The sequence below is a fragment of the Erigeron canadensis genome, chromosome 6, assembly GCF_010389155.1.
Source record: "Erigeron canadensis isolate Cc75 chromosome 6, C_canadensis_v1, whole genome shotgun sequence".
In the NCBI taxonomy this organism is placed as follows: Eukaryota; Viridiplantae; Streptophyta; class Magnoliopsida; order Asterales; family Asteraceae; genus Erigeron; species Erigeron canadensis.
The window spans coordinates 25,093,953-25,111,192 of NC_057766.1; the positions used below are offsets into that span (position 1 = coordinate 25,093,953).

General features: G+C 36.0%; 1 protein-coding gene across 1 annotated transcript; it reads left to right on the forward strand.

Annotated features, from left to right (window-relative positions):
* Nucleotides 1-9,419: 9,419 nt before the first annotated feature.
* On the forward strand, nucleotides 9,420-12,954 carry LOC122604536 (apoptotic chromatin condensation inducer in the nucleus-like). Its single transcript, XM_043777423.1, is given in 5 exon segments — nucleotides 9,420-10,182; nucleotides 10,999-11,196; nucleotides 11,283-11,434; nucleotides 12,297-12,359; nucleotides 12,362-12,954. Coding segments are annotated over 5 exon segments (1,554 nt in total). The 3' UTR covers nucleotides 12,740-12,954.
* Nucleotides 12,955-17,240: the final 4,286 nt, after the last annotated feature.

Here is a 17,240-nt window from a genome sequence, read left to right on the forward strand (position 1 = left end):
CATTTCTTACACTTCTCTTTCTCTCTCACACTCTTAAATGAAAGACTTTTCTTACTTCTCTCTCTATCTCTCTCTAAATTTAATACCTCAAATTAAATGTTTCAAGCAAGACTTTGTTAGGGCTTTTCATTAATATCATCATCTCTTCTTCATATTAAAAATTTGGGTTTGGAAGTGCTAGGAAACTCCCTATTCGGGTCATTTTTGGGTTTGACACTTTGGTGGAAGATTTGGTAAGTTAAAACTATCTCATATTCACCATTACATGTTTATAATCATGTTTTTAGTCATATTTAAGTGTTTTCGGGTCACAAATAGAGCCAAAAGTCGAATTAGGGTTTGTAATGGGTCAAAGCGAAATTGAAACTAGATTTGATGTTTTGAAGTGAAATCTTGGAATGGGTTGTGTTCATTTGAGTTTGTTTATGTCCAAATGTGTGCATTTAAGCTTGAAATCAGGTCCTAGATCCTCCTAAGTCGTCTATGGGGTCAAAATGAGTGTTTTGGGGGTGTTTGGCTCGTGCTGGTGCTGAACTGGGTGGGTTGCAGCGCAGCTATACAAGTTGCGGCGCAGCTGAAGTGTTCTGTTTTTGAGCTGCGGCGCAACATTAAGTTGCGGCGTAATTGGGGTGTTTAATCAACTAACTTTTTCCTAGCTTTGGTTCTGGAATCCTAGGATCGTCCCGACCTTTCCGGAATGTCCTCTTATGACCTTATTGGTGCTCTACACAAGACAAACCATTCATTCAAAGTCGTGAGTCACTTTTGGAACCAAACCTGAGATCTATAAGCCAAACTATATACATATATACATGTATCTTTTGATCCGTAAGTCCGTTTTAGACGTGTGACCTATCGATGGAATCGTGAGAGAGTCTACTTTCTCATGGTATCATCCTCTCTAAGTCAATCCTTTCCCATTTCTAAAAATGTCTTGTCAAAGTGTCTTGTTCTTACCCGGAAAAGTTGTTTAAGCGTTAGTGGGTTTGTGACTCGACTTAAACTTGCTAGACCAACTTATTAGGGTTATTAGAGTTGAATTTGATTGTATTGGGGTGTACATTGATAGGTTGTGATCGTGTGGCGAACATTGCACGCTTGTAGATTAATCTAAACTTTTTGTAGCCGCTCAAGGTGAGTTCGTAGCCCCTTTTCTTTACATGATTTTGGGGTGAAAAGTGTACAACTTGTTTCATTGGTTTGTTTGATTGTTATGTGTTTGTTTATGTAAGAAATCTAGGTTATGTGTTCGTTTGCTTGTAAATCAAGGTTTTATGATTGTTTGCCTAGTTTATCAAGGTTATGTGTTCGTTTGCTTTATGAATCAAGGTTAAATGATTCGTGGGCTAGTTTATCAAGGTTATGTGTTCTTTGGCTTTGTGAATCAAGGTTGAATGATTGTTTGGCTATGTTATCTAGGTTATGTGTCTGACTAATTTGTAAATCAAGGTTCTATGATTGTTATGCGTTCGTATCAAGGTTATGAGGTTCATTAAATGATCCAATCAAGGTTTCAAGGCTTGGTGATCGTTTAACGATCCCAATTATGAGATCATTTAATGACCCAATCAAGGTTTCAAGGTTATATGATCATTTAATGATCTAATTATGTTCGTATCAAGGTTAAACGGTTGTTATCCCGACACTTGTTTCTTATAGTCAAAACCTACGAACTCACCAACTTTATGTTGACGCTTTTTAGTACGCTTTTCAGGTAATCAAGTGAATCAAAGACGTGATGGATGATTTCATTGCATGTGATAGGATTGAGCTTGGACTTTTGTGGATCCATGATTCATTGCACCCGTTTATGGGTTATGCCTAGGATCGTTAGCCATCATTTGGACTATCTCTTTTGTAAACTATTGATGGTGTTGTGCTCCTTGTGCATTATTTGATCCGTAACTTGTATTTGTACTTGAATTATGTATGGATTACTCAATCCTTGAATGCATTTAGCATCTCTATTTAATTTCCATGTCACGCTGAGCTTTTCTACTAATGCCCTAAGTTTCCGCCTTGTTGGGGTGTTACAGAATGGTATCAGAGCCGTGGTTGTAGAGAATTAGGTGGAATGACCTAGACTATAACCATTGCATAAACACTTCATATTTAGCTTGCATGATAGGAAATTATGTGTGCAATGTGAATTGTTTGGAATGTGTGGAATTGTTTGATCGGAGTTCGTAGGGTTTTGATAAGCTTATTGATGATCGTAATAGTGTCAGGATACACCGTTAGTTGTTGGATCATTGTGATGAATGTTGGTGTGTGGAATATTGGAACCATTTGTCATTTGTCCATAGCAAAGTGAAACGATGGCATTGGCGGAAGTATGACATTCGGTAATCATAGAGGAGCCTGATCAACGAATCCATGATTACCCTAAGTCATATGGAAGTTAATGATCTCGTGGATTGCGCTTTGTGGATGAGGCATAGTAGGTAACCCGGTGTGTCTAATGAGTGTTGGTTAGGTGGAGGGTTAGCCGCTGGTACACCCTGTATACATACCCGACCAATACTTAAAAGACATAAAGGAACCGAGTCTTGACCTCCATTCATTATATTAACGGTGTGGAGGGTTAGCCGCTGGTACACCCTGTATACATACACCTTTAATGTAGTGAATGTTGAAGTTAGATTCGGACTATGCTTAACCGGCCTTGTTATGACTTGACCCCCTTGATATGATATTAATTGATTTGTGATTATATTGTTGATTGTGAACTGTGTGATCGTTGAAGCCTTAGATTATTGCCATGCTAATATCCCCGTAGAGGTAATTATATTCGTGCAATGATTTAAAAGGACTTGATGTAGAAATTGTGTGTTACTTGAAGGTCGATTTTGATATCCGTGTGTGAACTGTGGAACTTAACTTGTTAATCTAACACGTGTGTTCAGGAAAGATGGTTAGACCAAAGAGAGCTAACACTAACTATAGGCGTCAAAACGAGCAAGAAGAGCCAATTGTTCAAGAGAATGAAGGTGGAGATCGTGGCGGAAGAGGTGGTAGAGGCGGTAGGGGCAATCGTGGAGGTCGTGGTCGTCGAGGTGGCCGGGGTGGTGCCAATCCCCCGGTAAGAACCGAGGTTATCACTCAAGCTCTCAATGAGCTTATGCCGGAACTTGTGGCCCGAATCTCGGCGGCCATGGATAGGAATGAACAAGAAGAAACGGAAGATGAAGCGGTTCATGTTGAAAATGAGAATGAGAATGAGAATGCGAATGGGGAAGATGTTTATGTTCAACAAAGAAACAACAATGCTTATCGTCAAGGTTGCATTTTTAAAGACTTCAAGGCTTGTGGAGCTCCGGAGTGGAAGGGTGAAGGTGGAGCCACCGGTTGTTTAGAGTGGCTAGAGAAGATTGAATCCGTGATCCCTAAAAGTGGATGCACTCTTGATCAAAGAGTCTCACACGCCACCGGCATGTTAAGTGGTGATCCACTTGAATGGTGGAACCTTGAAATAGACTCCTTAGGGATCAATCTTGCTAACTCCATTCCTTGGGAGAATTTCAAACAAATGATCAATGCTAAGTATTGTCCACCCTATGAAATGAGGAATTTGGAGGAAGAATTTACTAAGCTCACTATGAAGGGAGCCGATCATGTGGGGTACACTCGCCGATTTGGCCAACTTTCTAGACTCATACCCCATCTAGTTAAACCCGAAGATCAAAAGGTGGAGAAGTATGTTGTCGGTTTGCCCCATAAGGTGAGGGTGCTTGTTACTCACCCTACCATGCCACTAACTATTAATGAAGCTATCACCCGAACCGCTAGTGTCACCATGGAGCTTGTGAAGGGTGGTGAGCTAGGAAGGAATGAAAACAAGAGGAAAGATGTTCCCGAGTCTAGTGGCACAAAGAAAGATGAAAGAAACCACCAAAAGAGGCCATCAAGAGGTGGAAAAGTGTTTGCAGCGGTCGTGCCGGCAAGGGAGGCTAACACCGGGGCTATTCCTTTATGCCCTCGGTGTAATCGTCATCATAGGGCTCACACTCGGTGTGATGCTTGCTTTCATTGTAATCAAGTGGGTCATATTTCAAGTATGTGTCCTACCAACCCTCGTGTCGCTCCTTTGAATCCTATGCCTCTCAATGTACGATATCCTTCTATGGCCCGGGGTACTTGTTACGAGTGTGGTAGCCAAGACCACTACCGTAATAGGTGTCCCAACCTCATTGGCCAACAAGTTCAAGTGACCGTGCACCCGAATCAATTGCAAATTGCCGGTCCCAATCAAAATCGAGGACAACAAGGTCAACAACTAGCACCACGTGGAAGAGCTTTTGCCATGAATGCGGTCGAGGCTCGTGTCGATCCCAATGTTGTAGCAGGTACTTTTCTTCTCAATCACCAATATGCTACCGTGTTATTTGATTCCGGGGCCGATTATAGCCTCATTTCTAATGATTTCCTCCCGTTGATCGATGCTAGTCTTAGCCCGTTGTCATATTATTTTGAACTCGAAATGGTAAATGGTGGATTGTCTAGAATTAGTCAAGTTGTTCGTGATTGTGTGCTAGAATTATGTGACCACCCGTTTTACATAGATTTGATGCCTTTTGATATCGGTAGTTTTGATGTAATCGTGGGTATGGATTGGTTGTCAGCTATGAATGCGATGATCGTTTAACGATCCCAATTATGAGATCATTTAATGACCCAATCAAGGTTTCAAGGTTATATGATCATTTAATGATCTAATTATGTTCGTATCAAGGTTAAACGGTTGGTATCCCGACACTTGTTTCTTATAGTCAAAACCTACGAACTCACCAACTTTATGTTGACGCTTCTTAGTACGCTTTTCAGGTAATCAAGTGAATCAAAGACGTGATGGATGATTTCATTGCATGTGATAGGATTGAGCTTGGACTTTTGTGGATCCGTGATTCATTGCATCCGTTTATGGGTTATGCCTAGGATCGTTAGCCATCATTTGGACTATCTCTTTTGTAAACTATTGATGGTGTTGTGCTCCTTGTGCATTATTTGATCCGTAACATGTATTTGTACTTGAATTATGTATGGATTACTCAATCCTTGAATGCATTTAGCATCTCTACTTAATTTCCATGTCACGCTGAGCTTTTCTACTAATGCCTTAAGTTTCCGCCTTGTTGGGGTGTTACACGTTTAATTTCATCGACCATTATATCAAGAGCTGTCACAGATACAACACAAAGCAGGTCTTTCAAACATGGGTAGTTGTGTTTACCAGCTCTATAAATCCTGCTTTCCTCCCGTTGGCCCTTGATTTCTGTATCTTGTCCGAGGAGGATATCATTAACACATTGAATTATTCTTTGAAATGTACATCTCCCCTGCAACTCGGACTTGAGGAGTGAATGCTCAGCCTCAACTTTGTTGGTAGTGTAGTTACGGTAGTTGAGGTGCTGATCGACCCAAAAGGACACAAACTTTTCCTTGTACGGGAAAAGCCACTCCTTCTGCAGGTACTTGTAAACCTCTGTCAATTTAACATTTGATTAGCTTGTGTGGGTATATGTGATTTACCAAAAATTAAAAAATAAAAAACTTCAAAAGCACTTCACTTACTGTCTAAACGGGGACCCATCTTCTCTTTTAAATCTTTTTCGTTCTTGGTGTACTCTTCTAGTGTGCGGGACTCGTAAAGTTTTTTCCACCATCCGTAAAAAGCCCCCATTTTTTTTCCACAACTTAAATGATGTCGGATGTATAAAAAACAGATTCTCCAACCGACCAGATACACTGTTTGTTGTATGATAATACAAGTAATTATGCTCCTTAAGCAGCAAACTGAACATAACCTGTGTCGGTTGAGCAATATGGCATACGTATGTCGTTTTAGATACTCTATCATAGTAAATACATAAAAAGATATGTAAATTTGATATAATATACCTGCATTGGAGTGTTCCCATGTTTTTCGGCCGCCTTCCTCCGCATAGCTTTTTGGAAATTGTAAATGTCTTCGCTGCGGGTCAAGTTTCCTGGAAATCTTTCTTTCAATAGATTTAACATCTTACGGGGCGTAATACCGTGATGATATTCATCTTCCAGAAATGATCTCTCATCTTCAGTCAACCTTCTTGCGTAAGCGTAACCCTCCAGATTCTTAGCTGGATAGTGATTATGTGTGTCGTCTATAACAGTTACCCTCCAACCATCATCAGTCAAACGACCGATTAATCTAAAGGGGCACTGACATTTAAGTGTCTTTTTAACGATCCCGATTATCCTATCATCCATTTTCCCAGAAAAATTACAGAATATCGTCACTTTATTTTTTACACCAGCTAAGTTGGAATTTGTTCGTCGTTTGATTAACACATAACCAAGCTCCAATGCTAAGTTGGGCCCAGTTGAACAGTTCTTCGTGTGAATCGAACACCTAAATTAGTTTTTTTTTTTTATAAATTATCATTAAATTGTATACTTATAAATATCTAACATTTTAAATATGCAATAAATTTAACAACGAAACACAAATTAAATAGTACTAAAATATAAATTGTTTAATGATATTTGGTATAAAAAGTAAAGTGATTTCTTTTAATGCAAGTATTCTTTATATTAAGTGGGAAAGTAAGTGATTATAAAAGTTAACAAGGATACCTGATCGGTGTGGAAAACCCTAGCGTCGTAGTCAAAATGAGGGGCCGCCTCTGGTATCTCAAATTCTTCATCAGGTTCTTCTAAGTGAAGCTCAAAACCTTCCGCCCCCATTTCGCCCCATATACTTTCAAAATCCATCTGAAATATATATATATGTATACGTAAACAGGGGGCAAAAGAGGAATTTTAACTTGGATGGATTTTTTATTATACTTTTGTTTTTCTATTAAATTGAAAATGTAACCACCTATTTTAATTCCTTGTATGTAAGAAAGAAACTACCATCCCTCCTCTTCAATTTTAACTTGGATGTACATTTCGTTTGATATTAATTAACTAATAAAAACTAGAGGATGTATAAATGACACAGATACAAAAACTTAAGAGAGGGTGTCATGTGTCCATGTGCATCAATCGACTTTGACAGAAATTAATAAATGATAAACTATAATAATAATACTAAAGATCTACATTTATAGTATAGAGTCTGCCATATATTGAAAATCTAATGTATATCTATATCTATATATATAAAGGAAAACAAAAACATATACATATATATATTGAAAACTATATATTGAAAACAAGAACATATACATACCTGAAACGAAAAACATTCATATATAAAGGAAAACAAGAAAAGCAAGAACATACACAAAGGAAAACAAGAATATAATATCTAGTTTACATATACATACATACCTGTGGGAAAATGAAAATGATAGAACTGCTCGTAGAATTGAAACGAAAACGATTGTGGGAAAATGACGCTACGAGTTTACATATATAGAACTGCCCGTACACTGTGGACTTGATGGTCCGCAGTAGACTTTTGTTTTTATTCACTTTTTGCAGCGACCCTCGCTGCAAAAAGTGAATAAAAACAAAAGTCTATTGCGGACCATCAAGTCCACAGTGTACGGATATGTACGATGGACTTTTTGCAGCGACTCTCGCTGCAAAAAGTGTGGTCATTTTACTAAAAAAGTGGTTAGGTCACCAGACGCCTTAATAAATTTTAATAAGGGGGTACATTTAGTAAATTAGGGGTACATATAGACACTCTCCATATATATACACCTAAATTTAACTACCAGAATAAAAGATACGTAAAAACTAGATTTACCGGATTGCCTTGCATTCCGCGCCATCAGTCATTCTCTCCCCCAAAAATCTAAATAACAAAACCCTAATTTTATAACAACCTCCTGTTACCCTACTCTTTTCCTCTCCGTTCCATCCAATAAAAACGCCCCCCTTTTGAATTCTCCCCCAAAAATTCATAATTTCTCATTAATATAAACTTTTTTGTACTTTTAGTTTCGCAATTTTTTTTACAAAAACAATCTGTTCATTATTTTTTCATCAAAAAATAAAAAGAAAGACTTTTGTACCCTAATAAATAATTTTTTTTGCAATATTGTATTTGTTCTTCGTTTTTTACTGCTCTTAAATTATTCTTTTTTTTTAAACTGTAAATGATAATGTTTTCTAGATATTAGCTGATGATTGCTTTTGTGTGCTAGGGTTTCAATTTTTACGCCTCTACCGATTAATTTTTGGGACTTATTATATTCTCTGTTGTTTTTCGCAGGATTCGTGTTTATCGATTATCACCGTGAGTACTCGAATTCACTCTTATTTATCTATATATTTATTAAAGTGTTTATATTAGTTAATTACGTTCTGGTAATGATAGTTTAGGTTCATTCCGTTTCGATAATTATAAGCTTTTTGGAACTTAAAACATGATACTTTATACATCCGTCTGAATTGTTATCCAGCTTATTATTTTCCGATTAATTCGTTACCGAATTATCCTGCAGCACTAAATTAGTAGAGCATATATATTTTTCAATTTTCGCGTTTATTAAGTACCGTTATTGCAACCTTTGTTTTTTGAGGTCAATAGTTTTTAACATGTGAGGGCGAAAAATAGGTTCTATTATGTAAAAGTTGCAGTAACTGCACATTTATTAAATTGTGAGTTTGATATTTTTGGACTGATGTAGTCCAAAAAAAAATTGGTAATTAGGAACTTTTGTTAGACAACTGGGTCGTTATGAAACTTATAACAACTAAAGGTGATTAAAAGAAGGTGTAATTACCGAAACAGGCCAAAGTTTAAAGTTTTATTGCTTAAAAGAGTAAAATAGCAAGGTTGATATATAGTTTTGTTTTTGAAGAACACCTCTTTCTTTTATCGTGTTATGTTTATTTCATGTTGGATGTCAGTTTGAATTTGGCCAAGTAATTAATTTCTGTATTTGATTGCTTACTAGGGTTCAGATTGAAAAATGGGAGAAAAGTCTGATAGTAAAAAGGGGTCTTCCCCATACGTTGTTCTTGAAAACCGGTCCCTTGATCAGTGGAAAGTAACCGAGTTGAAAGAGGAACTCAAGAAACGAAAATTGATGACAAAGGGGTTGAAAGAAGAACTTGTTAAGAGGTTAGATGCGGCTGTACGAGCTGAAATCGATGATGCTAAGAAAAATCTTGAGAACGATTTAAATAGCGAGGCTCAACCTGAGGTCCATTCAGATGATGCTGCAGAGAAAACTGCAGATGTCATGGACCAGACTTTGGGGGTAAATGAGGGATTGGATGATAAAAACGATGGTAATAAAGATGTTGAGATGGATATGGTTCATGAAAATGACGGTTTGCAGTCATTAGCTGAAAAAGTGGTTACGGAAGGTGAAGGTGGTGTTGTTACGACTCAAGTGGAATCTTTTAGCGTAGTTTGAGAGATTTCAGTAGAAACCACTGTTTTAGTATCTGAAAATTTGGGTGGTCAAGAATCACAGATGACTGAAATCAAGAACACGGATGTGGGTCTGAATCAAGAGAATGGGGAGCCAAAGCCTCAACAACAATCTCCTGAAGAACTGCCTGAGCTTGGCTCATCAGATCTCATTAGTGGCAACCAGGTAGATGAGGTCAGCCAAGTACAATCTGATTCTAATTCTATTGATACTATCACAAATATTGAAAAGAATGAAATAAAAGATAATGTAATTGATGATGATGTCAAATTAGAGATAGATGTTAAGCCTGAGACGATCCTAGATCGTAACAATTCAGAATCGGTCGAAGTTGATGAGCAACATGAGGACAAGCCTGCCGTGGAAGAGAAAGATGCCAATATTGTTAACAGCACAGATATTCACAACGAGAAAGATGATGTAATTGCTGATGATGTCGAGCTGGATGCTAAGGTTGAGGAGCTGCAGCCATTAACAGAATCAACTGGAGTTGATGAGCCAGTCAAGGAAAATCTCAATACTGAAAATGTAGATATTTGCAAGAAAAATGACAGTGGAGATGTGGGATCTCCGGAAAAGCTGAATTTGGATGGTGATGATTCAATGGAGGAAGATATCCTAGAGAGTAAGCAAATTGATTCAAAGTTCAGTTCTGATGAAGTGGGAGACAAAAGTGAGAAAATTGGAGTAAAAGAAGATGGTTCTGTGCATGGTATGGTGGAGGATGAAAATGCTGATAAGAGCTTTGCTGCAGGTGAAGATAAAATGGAGCCTAGTGTGCCTTCCACAAAAAGAAAGCCTTATGGTATGTTTTTCATTATATAAGCAAAATATTCCTTTTTATTCCTATGGAATGGGATTGTGATTATCGTACATACTCTTCTAAATTCAATATTATAGGTGAAATTATGGACTGGTTTGGCTGGTTGTGTAATTTGTCAAATTGGATTCAGGTTGAAACCATTTAGTTTTTGTTTGGGTCATCATGATGGGTTGACCCACAATAACTGTAGTCCAATATATTGTTTTTTTAATCTTATAAATAGGTGGCTTGTCGACTACATAATATATTTTTTAATTAGAAATTTAGAATGTAATTGAGGTTTTATGCATCAGAAACACACTTTGGATGATGTATGGCCCATTTTTCCCGCATCTTTTTAAGCCGATGTTTTATTCTCACTGTATCTGTTAGAGATATACATAAGCCAAAGTGAACAATTCATCTATTCTTAAGTAAATGGCTCAAAATGCATCTCAACGTGTATTTATTGTCTCCGTTCAGTTGCTCTTTGTCTGCTGAAGATTGAAATATATTCTGCTTCACATGTGTGGACTTGTAAATTGATCTCCTGATTGTAACCGTAGATTTGGTGATTGAGACTTTTATGTTTTCAATTCACTATGATGTTTAAAATTCATTTTTATGTGGCTTGGCTCAAGTCGACAGCCCACCTAGTGCGAAGTGTATTTTAACTAGATGCAATTGGCTGGCATGAGAAAAACCTAAAATGAATGCCCAAAGATAGGCCGGGATGATGTTCAGCTTTTGATATCTTGCTTATACTTTTCAAGAAAATCTTAGTTTAATTGCCAAGTTTTCTTTATATTATCATGACAGATCATGAAGGTTCAGAAAACAGCGAAGTGGTGAAAAGGCAGCGCAGATGGAATTCTGAAAGTCTCAAGGTGCCTGAACAAGTATTACCTAACCATTCTGCCTCTGCTACACCTAAGGATGCATTTCAGACTCTTGCGAAACGCACCTTTTCAAGATCCGAGTCTATAGTTAGTCAAGATTCGCCCAAGGAACGCATTGGTATGCTATGACCTTGCCTTTTTTTTGCACATTGATATTAATCATAAGCTTTGATCTCTAAACTTTTTCGTTTGTAATACTTTCAGTTCCCCCTACATCGAATCCTCCAACTACATCTCTTCGAATTAATCATTTTCTGCGTCCTTTCACGTTAAAGGCCGTGCAAGAACTTCTTGGCCAAACGGGTACAGTTGTTAGTTTTTGGATGGATCAGATCAAAACTCACTGCTATGTTACAGTAAGTCCTAGCATTTCTCTTGATCTAGCATGCTCTCATGAAATTTTCAAAAGTAACACTTTTATGTATATAGATAATTGGGTTTGATTTTTTATATGTTATTAATAAAGTAGTTTTTTGTGCTTGTTTGGTGCAAATGCCTCTCCAATAGATGCATAGATATAAAATTTTTGATTTTGTAGAACTTAATGCATTAAAATGTTACCAAACTCTTCAATTGTGATATTAATCTCAATGTTACGTTGATATTGTAGATTTAAAATGCTCAATTATAAAATTTATAAGCATTTTTACCATTTTCTGAAATAGGAATTTTTTTGTAAGAATGCAACCTCGTGCAGTAAATTTTCATGAAGTTCAAAGACACCGGACTTTTAAGTTTTGGGCAGTTTGTGTTAATGACTTAATGTTTACTTGCTTTCATTCTGGGCCTGTTATGAAACCTCTACCCATCTTCAACCTCTAGCATTAACTCATGCATGTCAAGTCCTTTGAATGTCAATATGTTAGAAGAAAAAAAAAATATATATTATAAATATAATTATAAATTCGGTGAAATTTCCTATAAATGTTTTTATATTTGTTGTTATTTCTGGTTCGAGAGAGTTAATGCTTGTAATTTGTTGTTATCAATTTTCAGCGTTTCTTTGTTTTTTTTTGTGTATATTTGTTTTGGACAGTTATCAATTTTTCAGTGCTTTGTTTTTTTGTGTATATTTGTTTTGGACAGCAGGAACCCGTCCTGTGTTTTAGTCAGGACTTTCATACTAAGTAAATACAGTTAAGTTTGTCAAATGGCTAAATACCCAGCAACAAACAAAATTTGGCTGTTCTGATTCGATATATGTTTTTTCTTGTACAGTATGCATCTGTGGAAGAAGCTATAGAGACACGAAATGCTGTATGCAACCTACAATGGCCTGCGTGTATGGTGGACGTCTTCTGATGGCTGACTTTGTGGATCCACAAGAGGTTAAGAATCGGGTTGACCCACCTCCACCTTCTTCGGAACCTCCTATCACCACTATACCTCCAGCCACCACCAAGCAGCCACCACAGCCCTCACCCAGACAGAAACAACAGCTCCCTCCCCCACCCACCCTTCCACCGCCGCCACCATTGTCCAATGCACCACTAGCAAGAGCCCGTGTGCCTCCTGCTCCCGAGAAAATTGATCCTCCAATTGTTACATTGGATGATCTGTTTAAAAAGACGAGAGCCACTCCTCGTATCTACTACTTACCGCTTTCTGATGAACAAGTTGCAGCAAAGCTGAATGCTCAGGGGAAACCTGTGAAGCATTAGATTAGTTCAATGTAAGATAATGGTAGTAGTATGATATAATCACGTGTTTGCAGGTCTGCAGGTGATGCTAGGAAGGAACTGTTCGAGCAAAGGTGGTCCATGAGGAGCTAGTTCAGTAATATGAACAAGTTTTATCCAGGCCAAAATGAGTTTGGATCTGGATCTCCTTTTTCTGAGACTTTTTGTTTGAGCGGAGCCAATTAACATTTTCTCTATTAAGGTTTTTTTTTTTTTTTTCCTTTTTTTGAGCGTTGTCTCACAAAGTCACAATGTTTACAATTCGAACTAGAGATTGTTTCTTTTTATATGGACCAATCTGTATTACCTTGGACCAATCAAGTTGGTTTATTTGCACGTTGAACTTTTTCTTTTTTCATGTGTGAAATTGAGGTGTGACGTAATGTATCATCATTCAATAAAATTAAAAAACGTTTTTATCTTATAGAAACTGTGTCAAAAAAGTTTTATTTTGGATAAACATAAAATTAAGGGGGTGTTTGGTACAATGGAATGGAAAGGGTGGAAAGAAAATGAGAAAGACTTCTCATGTTTGGTTGCAATGGAGAATGAGAAAGAGAATCGAGAAATGGGAATCGATTCCATTCCCTCAATTCCCTATAAAATGTAGAGAATTGATGGGAATGGAAATTTTTTTTTTTTTTTGGTTTAGAGATGTTATATATATATATATATATATATTAACAACTATTAAAGAGAATGAGTGTTTGAAAAGAGAATGGATTCCGTCGTTTGGTATAAACAGAGAATGAATATACAAAAAATACAAAATTTGTAAACCCAACCCTCGAAAAATGTGTAAGTGTAACACAATAATAATAATAATAATAATAATAATAATAATAATAATAATAATAATAATAATAATAATAATAATAATAATAATAACATAAATGATATCTGGACTATCCACCATATTACTGGTTTCATACCTAAAACTTTAAAATTTACGGTAGTCATACCCCAACTTAACGGCCAAACTGACGCCCGTCAAGTCAGGTATCGTCCGAGTAAAAAATTGATAAGTTGGGGTATGATGAGAGTAATTTTAAAGTTATAGGTATGAAACCAGTAATATGGTGGATAATCCAGGTATCATTTCAGTAAATAACCCTATATTAAATTTAATTATTATTCAAAATTTTGTGTTTTTTTTATATTCATTCTCTGTTTATACCAAACGACGGAATCCATTCTCTTTCCAAACACTCATTCTCTTTCCCACTATATTCATTCTCTATTATATTTTCATTCTCTTTGATTCACTCCTACCAAAAACCCAAGTACGATGAGTCGATGAGAATGAAAGAAAGAATTTGATATAATATCAAATTCTACTAATACTGGGACTTTGTTTATGTTGAACATCCGTATCCATGTCCAACACATCCTTATCTCTGTCTCCATATATGTATACACACACGCACATAAAAATTAATCATCTGAAGAATGGAGACAATGTCGCATATTCCAGCAGCAGACGAACCAACTGATTTTTTCTCTCTTTTGCCAGACGATATCCTACTCGAAATTTTAAGCAAACTAATAGATTCGAAAAGCAAACTAATAGATTTGAAAAGCCTATGCTTTTGCAAACTTGTGTCGAGACGTTTCTATAGCATAGTAAATAATACTAAGGTGGAAGCTGTTTCTTTGTCCTATCGGAAACCATTGATGATATCATCATCATCTACTAAGAAGTCACTTTTGCTATTGAAACCTTCTAAGTTCCTCTCGGGTATAAAGCGTATTGATCTTTTTGGAAACAAATCCTTTCGCTTTGCATATATGTTTATGTGTAATTTTCGTCTAACTCCGAAATCTACACATCCAGCTTCCTGCATGCGTCAAAGGTATTGAGGCTAGTCGTACTTTGTTCAAGTGGAAGGTCGGGTACAGAAAAAACAATGTCGATTCATTTGTATTCCTGTCTCCGAATTCAATTTACGATAATAATGGACTTTTGTTATATAGAGGAAGAGGATTATATACTGGGAGTCCGGAAGAAAGTTATAGTTTGGGGTTATATTCGAAGAAACGTAGCCTTGCACATGCTTGTTTTACTGATATGATATTAGGATTTGGGTGTTAATAAATTGCAGTGTTGATTTTCCGTTGTTGGAAAAGGTTTGCGTTACGCATTCTTCTGATAAAAAGGGGACGGTTTCTTTTGGTCGTGAAAAACTTACCGAGCTCAAGAGGAAGGGGGAATGCTATCCCAGTGAACATCTAATTCAGATGGTGAGGGCCGGCTTACCACTTATGAGGATGAATCGGTTTTCCATTCCTGTGTTAGAATTGCCAGTTTCAGGTTACGTGATGAAGGGGGTATACCTCTTTATACTGACGATGGCGGATGATCACCATGATGTTGTCATTGATAGGTTCATTAACAATAATGGCGACAACGACCATGATGTTTCTGAAGATAAACTGGAGGATGCATATAGTGAAGCGATGATCAAGATTTTTACCAAGCATAGGGAAATGCTAAGGAACGGGTGGATCGATCCAGTGGCGGATCTAGGTATTTGAGTATGAGGGGCACCAAAGTTTTTTACCAATCAACAACAAAACAGCCTGGCCGATCCTGAACTTTTTGATGCTAATATATTTTTAGACAAACAACACATTGATATAGTTATACTTGCATATTGTGTGGTGCAAAAAAAAATTGTATACTTACAATTTGTGGAGATAAACACTATGTCAAAAGTTAGACATACCAAATTATATAAAGGTTTCGACAATTTTGTTACTTTTTTTCCATAAGATTTGATTTTTATAATATTCATTAATATTAACTTTTTTGTTTCATGAATTTTTATTGATTTATAAATTTATATATTATACAAATTTTACATTATCTTTTGACATTAATTCTAAATCATTTTTGTATGACATTTATGTTTTAAAAAAAACCTAATGAGCAAAAATAGACTTAAAGAGGTTTAATTAGCCTAAACTGTTGTTAATAAATAAGGTTGTACATTTGATTTTGGTAAAAGATTTGAGCAAGGTATACATCAAATGTCTAACAAAGTAAGAGTTGATATTGTCAAAAACTATAAGGGGTGTAAACAAAAACTCATAGAACATGTCATTTTCTTTACCAAAACCATCTATAACTTTTTTCTTTTTCATTAAAAATCATGTTATAGCTTTTTTTTCAACTATTTCTTTAAGGGGTCTAATAAAAATAAATTTTCTTTAACACTAATAGCTAAGTTTTGAGGGTGGTCTATTCCCCACCCTGCTAGAGGGTTGGATCCGTCACTAGCTAGTAACGGATCTGAGTATAAGGGGCACCAAAAATTTTTACCAATCAACACCAAAATCGTAGGGCTGGTCCTGAACTTTTTGATGCTCTGGGCGACACGGAAAATATATGCCCTATTATATTTTTAGACAAACAACACAATGATATAGTTATACTTACAAATTGTGTCGTGAAAAAAAATTGTATACTTACAAAATGTGGAGATAAACACTATGTCAAAAGTTACACATACTTTACATAAAGTTTTCGACAATTTTGTTACTTTTTTTTCATAAGATTTTGATTTCTATAATATTTATTACAGTAATATTAACTTTTTTGTTTCATGATTTTTTATTGATTATAAAATTATATATTATACAAATTCTACATTATGTTTTGACATTAATTCTAAATCATTTTTGTATGACTTTTATGTGTAAAAAAAAACCCTAGCGAGCAAAAATAATCAGTGACTTAAAGAGGTTTAGTTAGCCTAAACTGCTGTTAATAAATAAGGTTGTACATTTGATTTTGGTAAAAGATTTGGGCAAGGGTAATATACGTCAAATGTCTAATAAAGTGAGAGTCAGATTGATATTGTCATAAACTATAAGGGGTGTAAACAAAAAGCTCATAAAACATGTCATCTCTTTTACCAAAAACCATCTGTAATTTTTTTCTTTTCCATTAAAAATCATGTTATAGCTTTTTTTCCAGCTATTTCTTTAAAGGGTCTAATAAAAATAAATTTTCTTTAACACTAATAAACAAGTTTTGAGGGCGGTCTATTCCCCACCTTGCTAGAGGGTTGGATCCGTCATTGGTTATAACCTTCAACTTGTTCTGACTCTACTAGTATGAGTCAACTCAGAGTTTAACAACTTACCTTCTAACTTGAAAACAAATTAACCCATGTTATGTTACCATTGATCTTTATATTTATTAAAAATAAAAGACAACCTATGTATGCCTATCCAAATTAAGATCGCAAATTAAGATTGATGCATAAATAATTATTATTAGGTGCTCTACAAGAAAAAGTAACCAAATAAGATTACATAACTCGTGGATGAATTGCGAGTGCCTCGGTCCGAGTATCGTGAGAGTATGATTCATTATTGTTTCTTTTGACGAGCAGTCCAATCTTTTACTTACAAGAATAATGAGTTAAGAACACAAAGGCCTCGTTTACTTTTTATTTGATAAACTTAATAGTTAAAA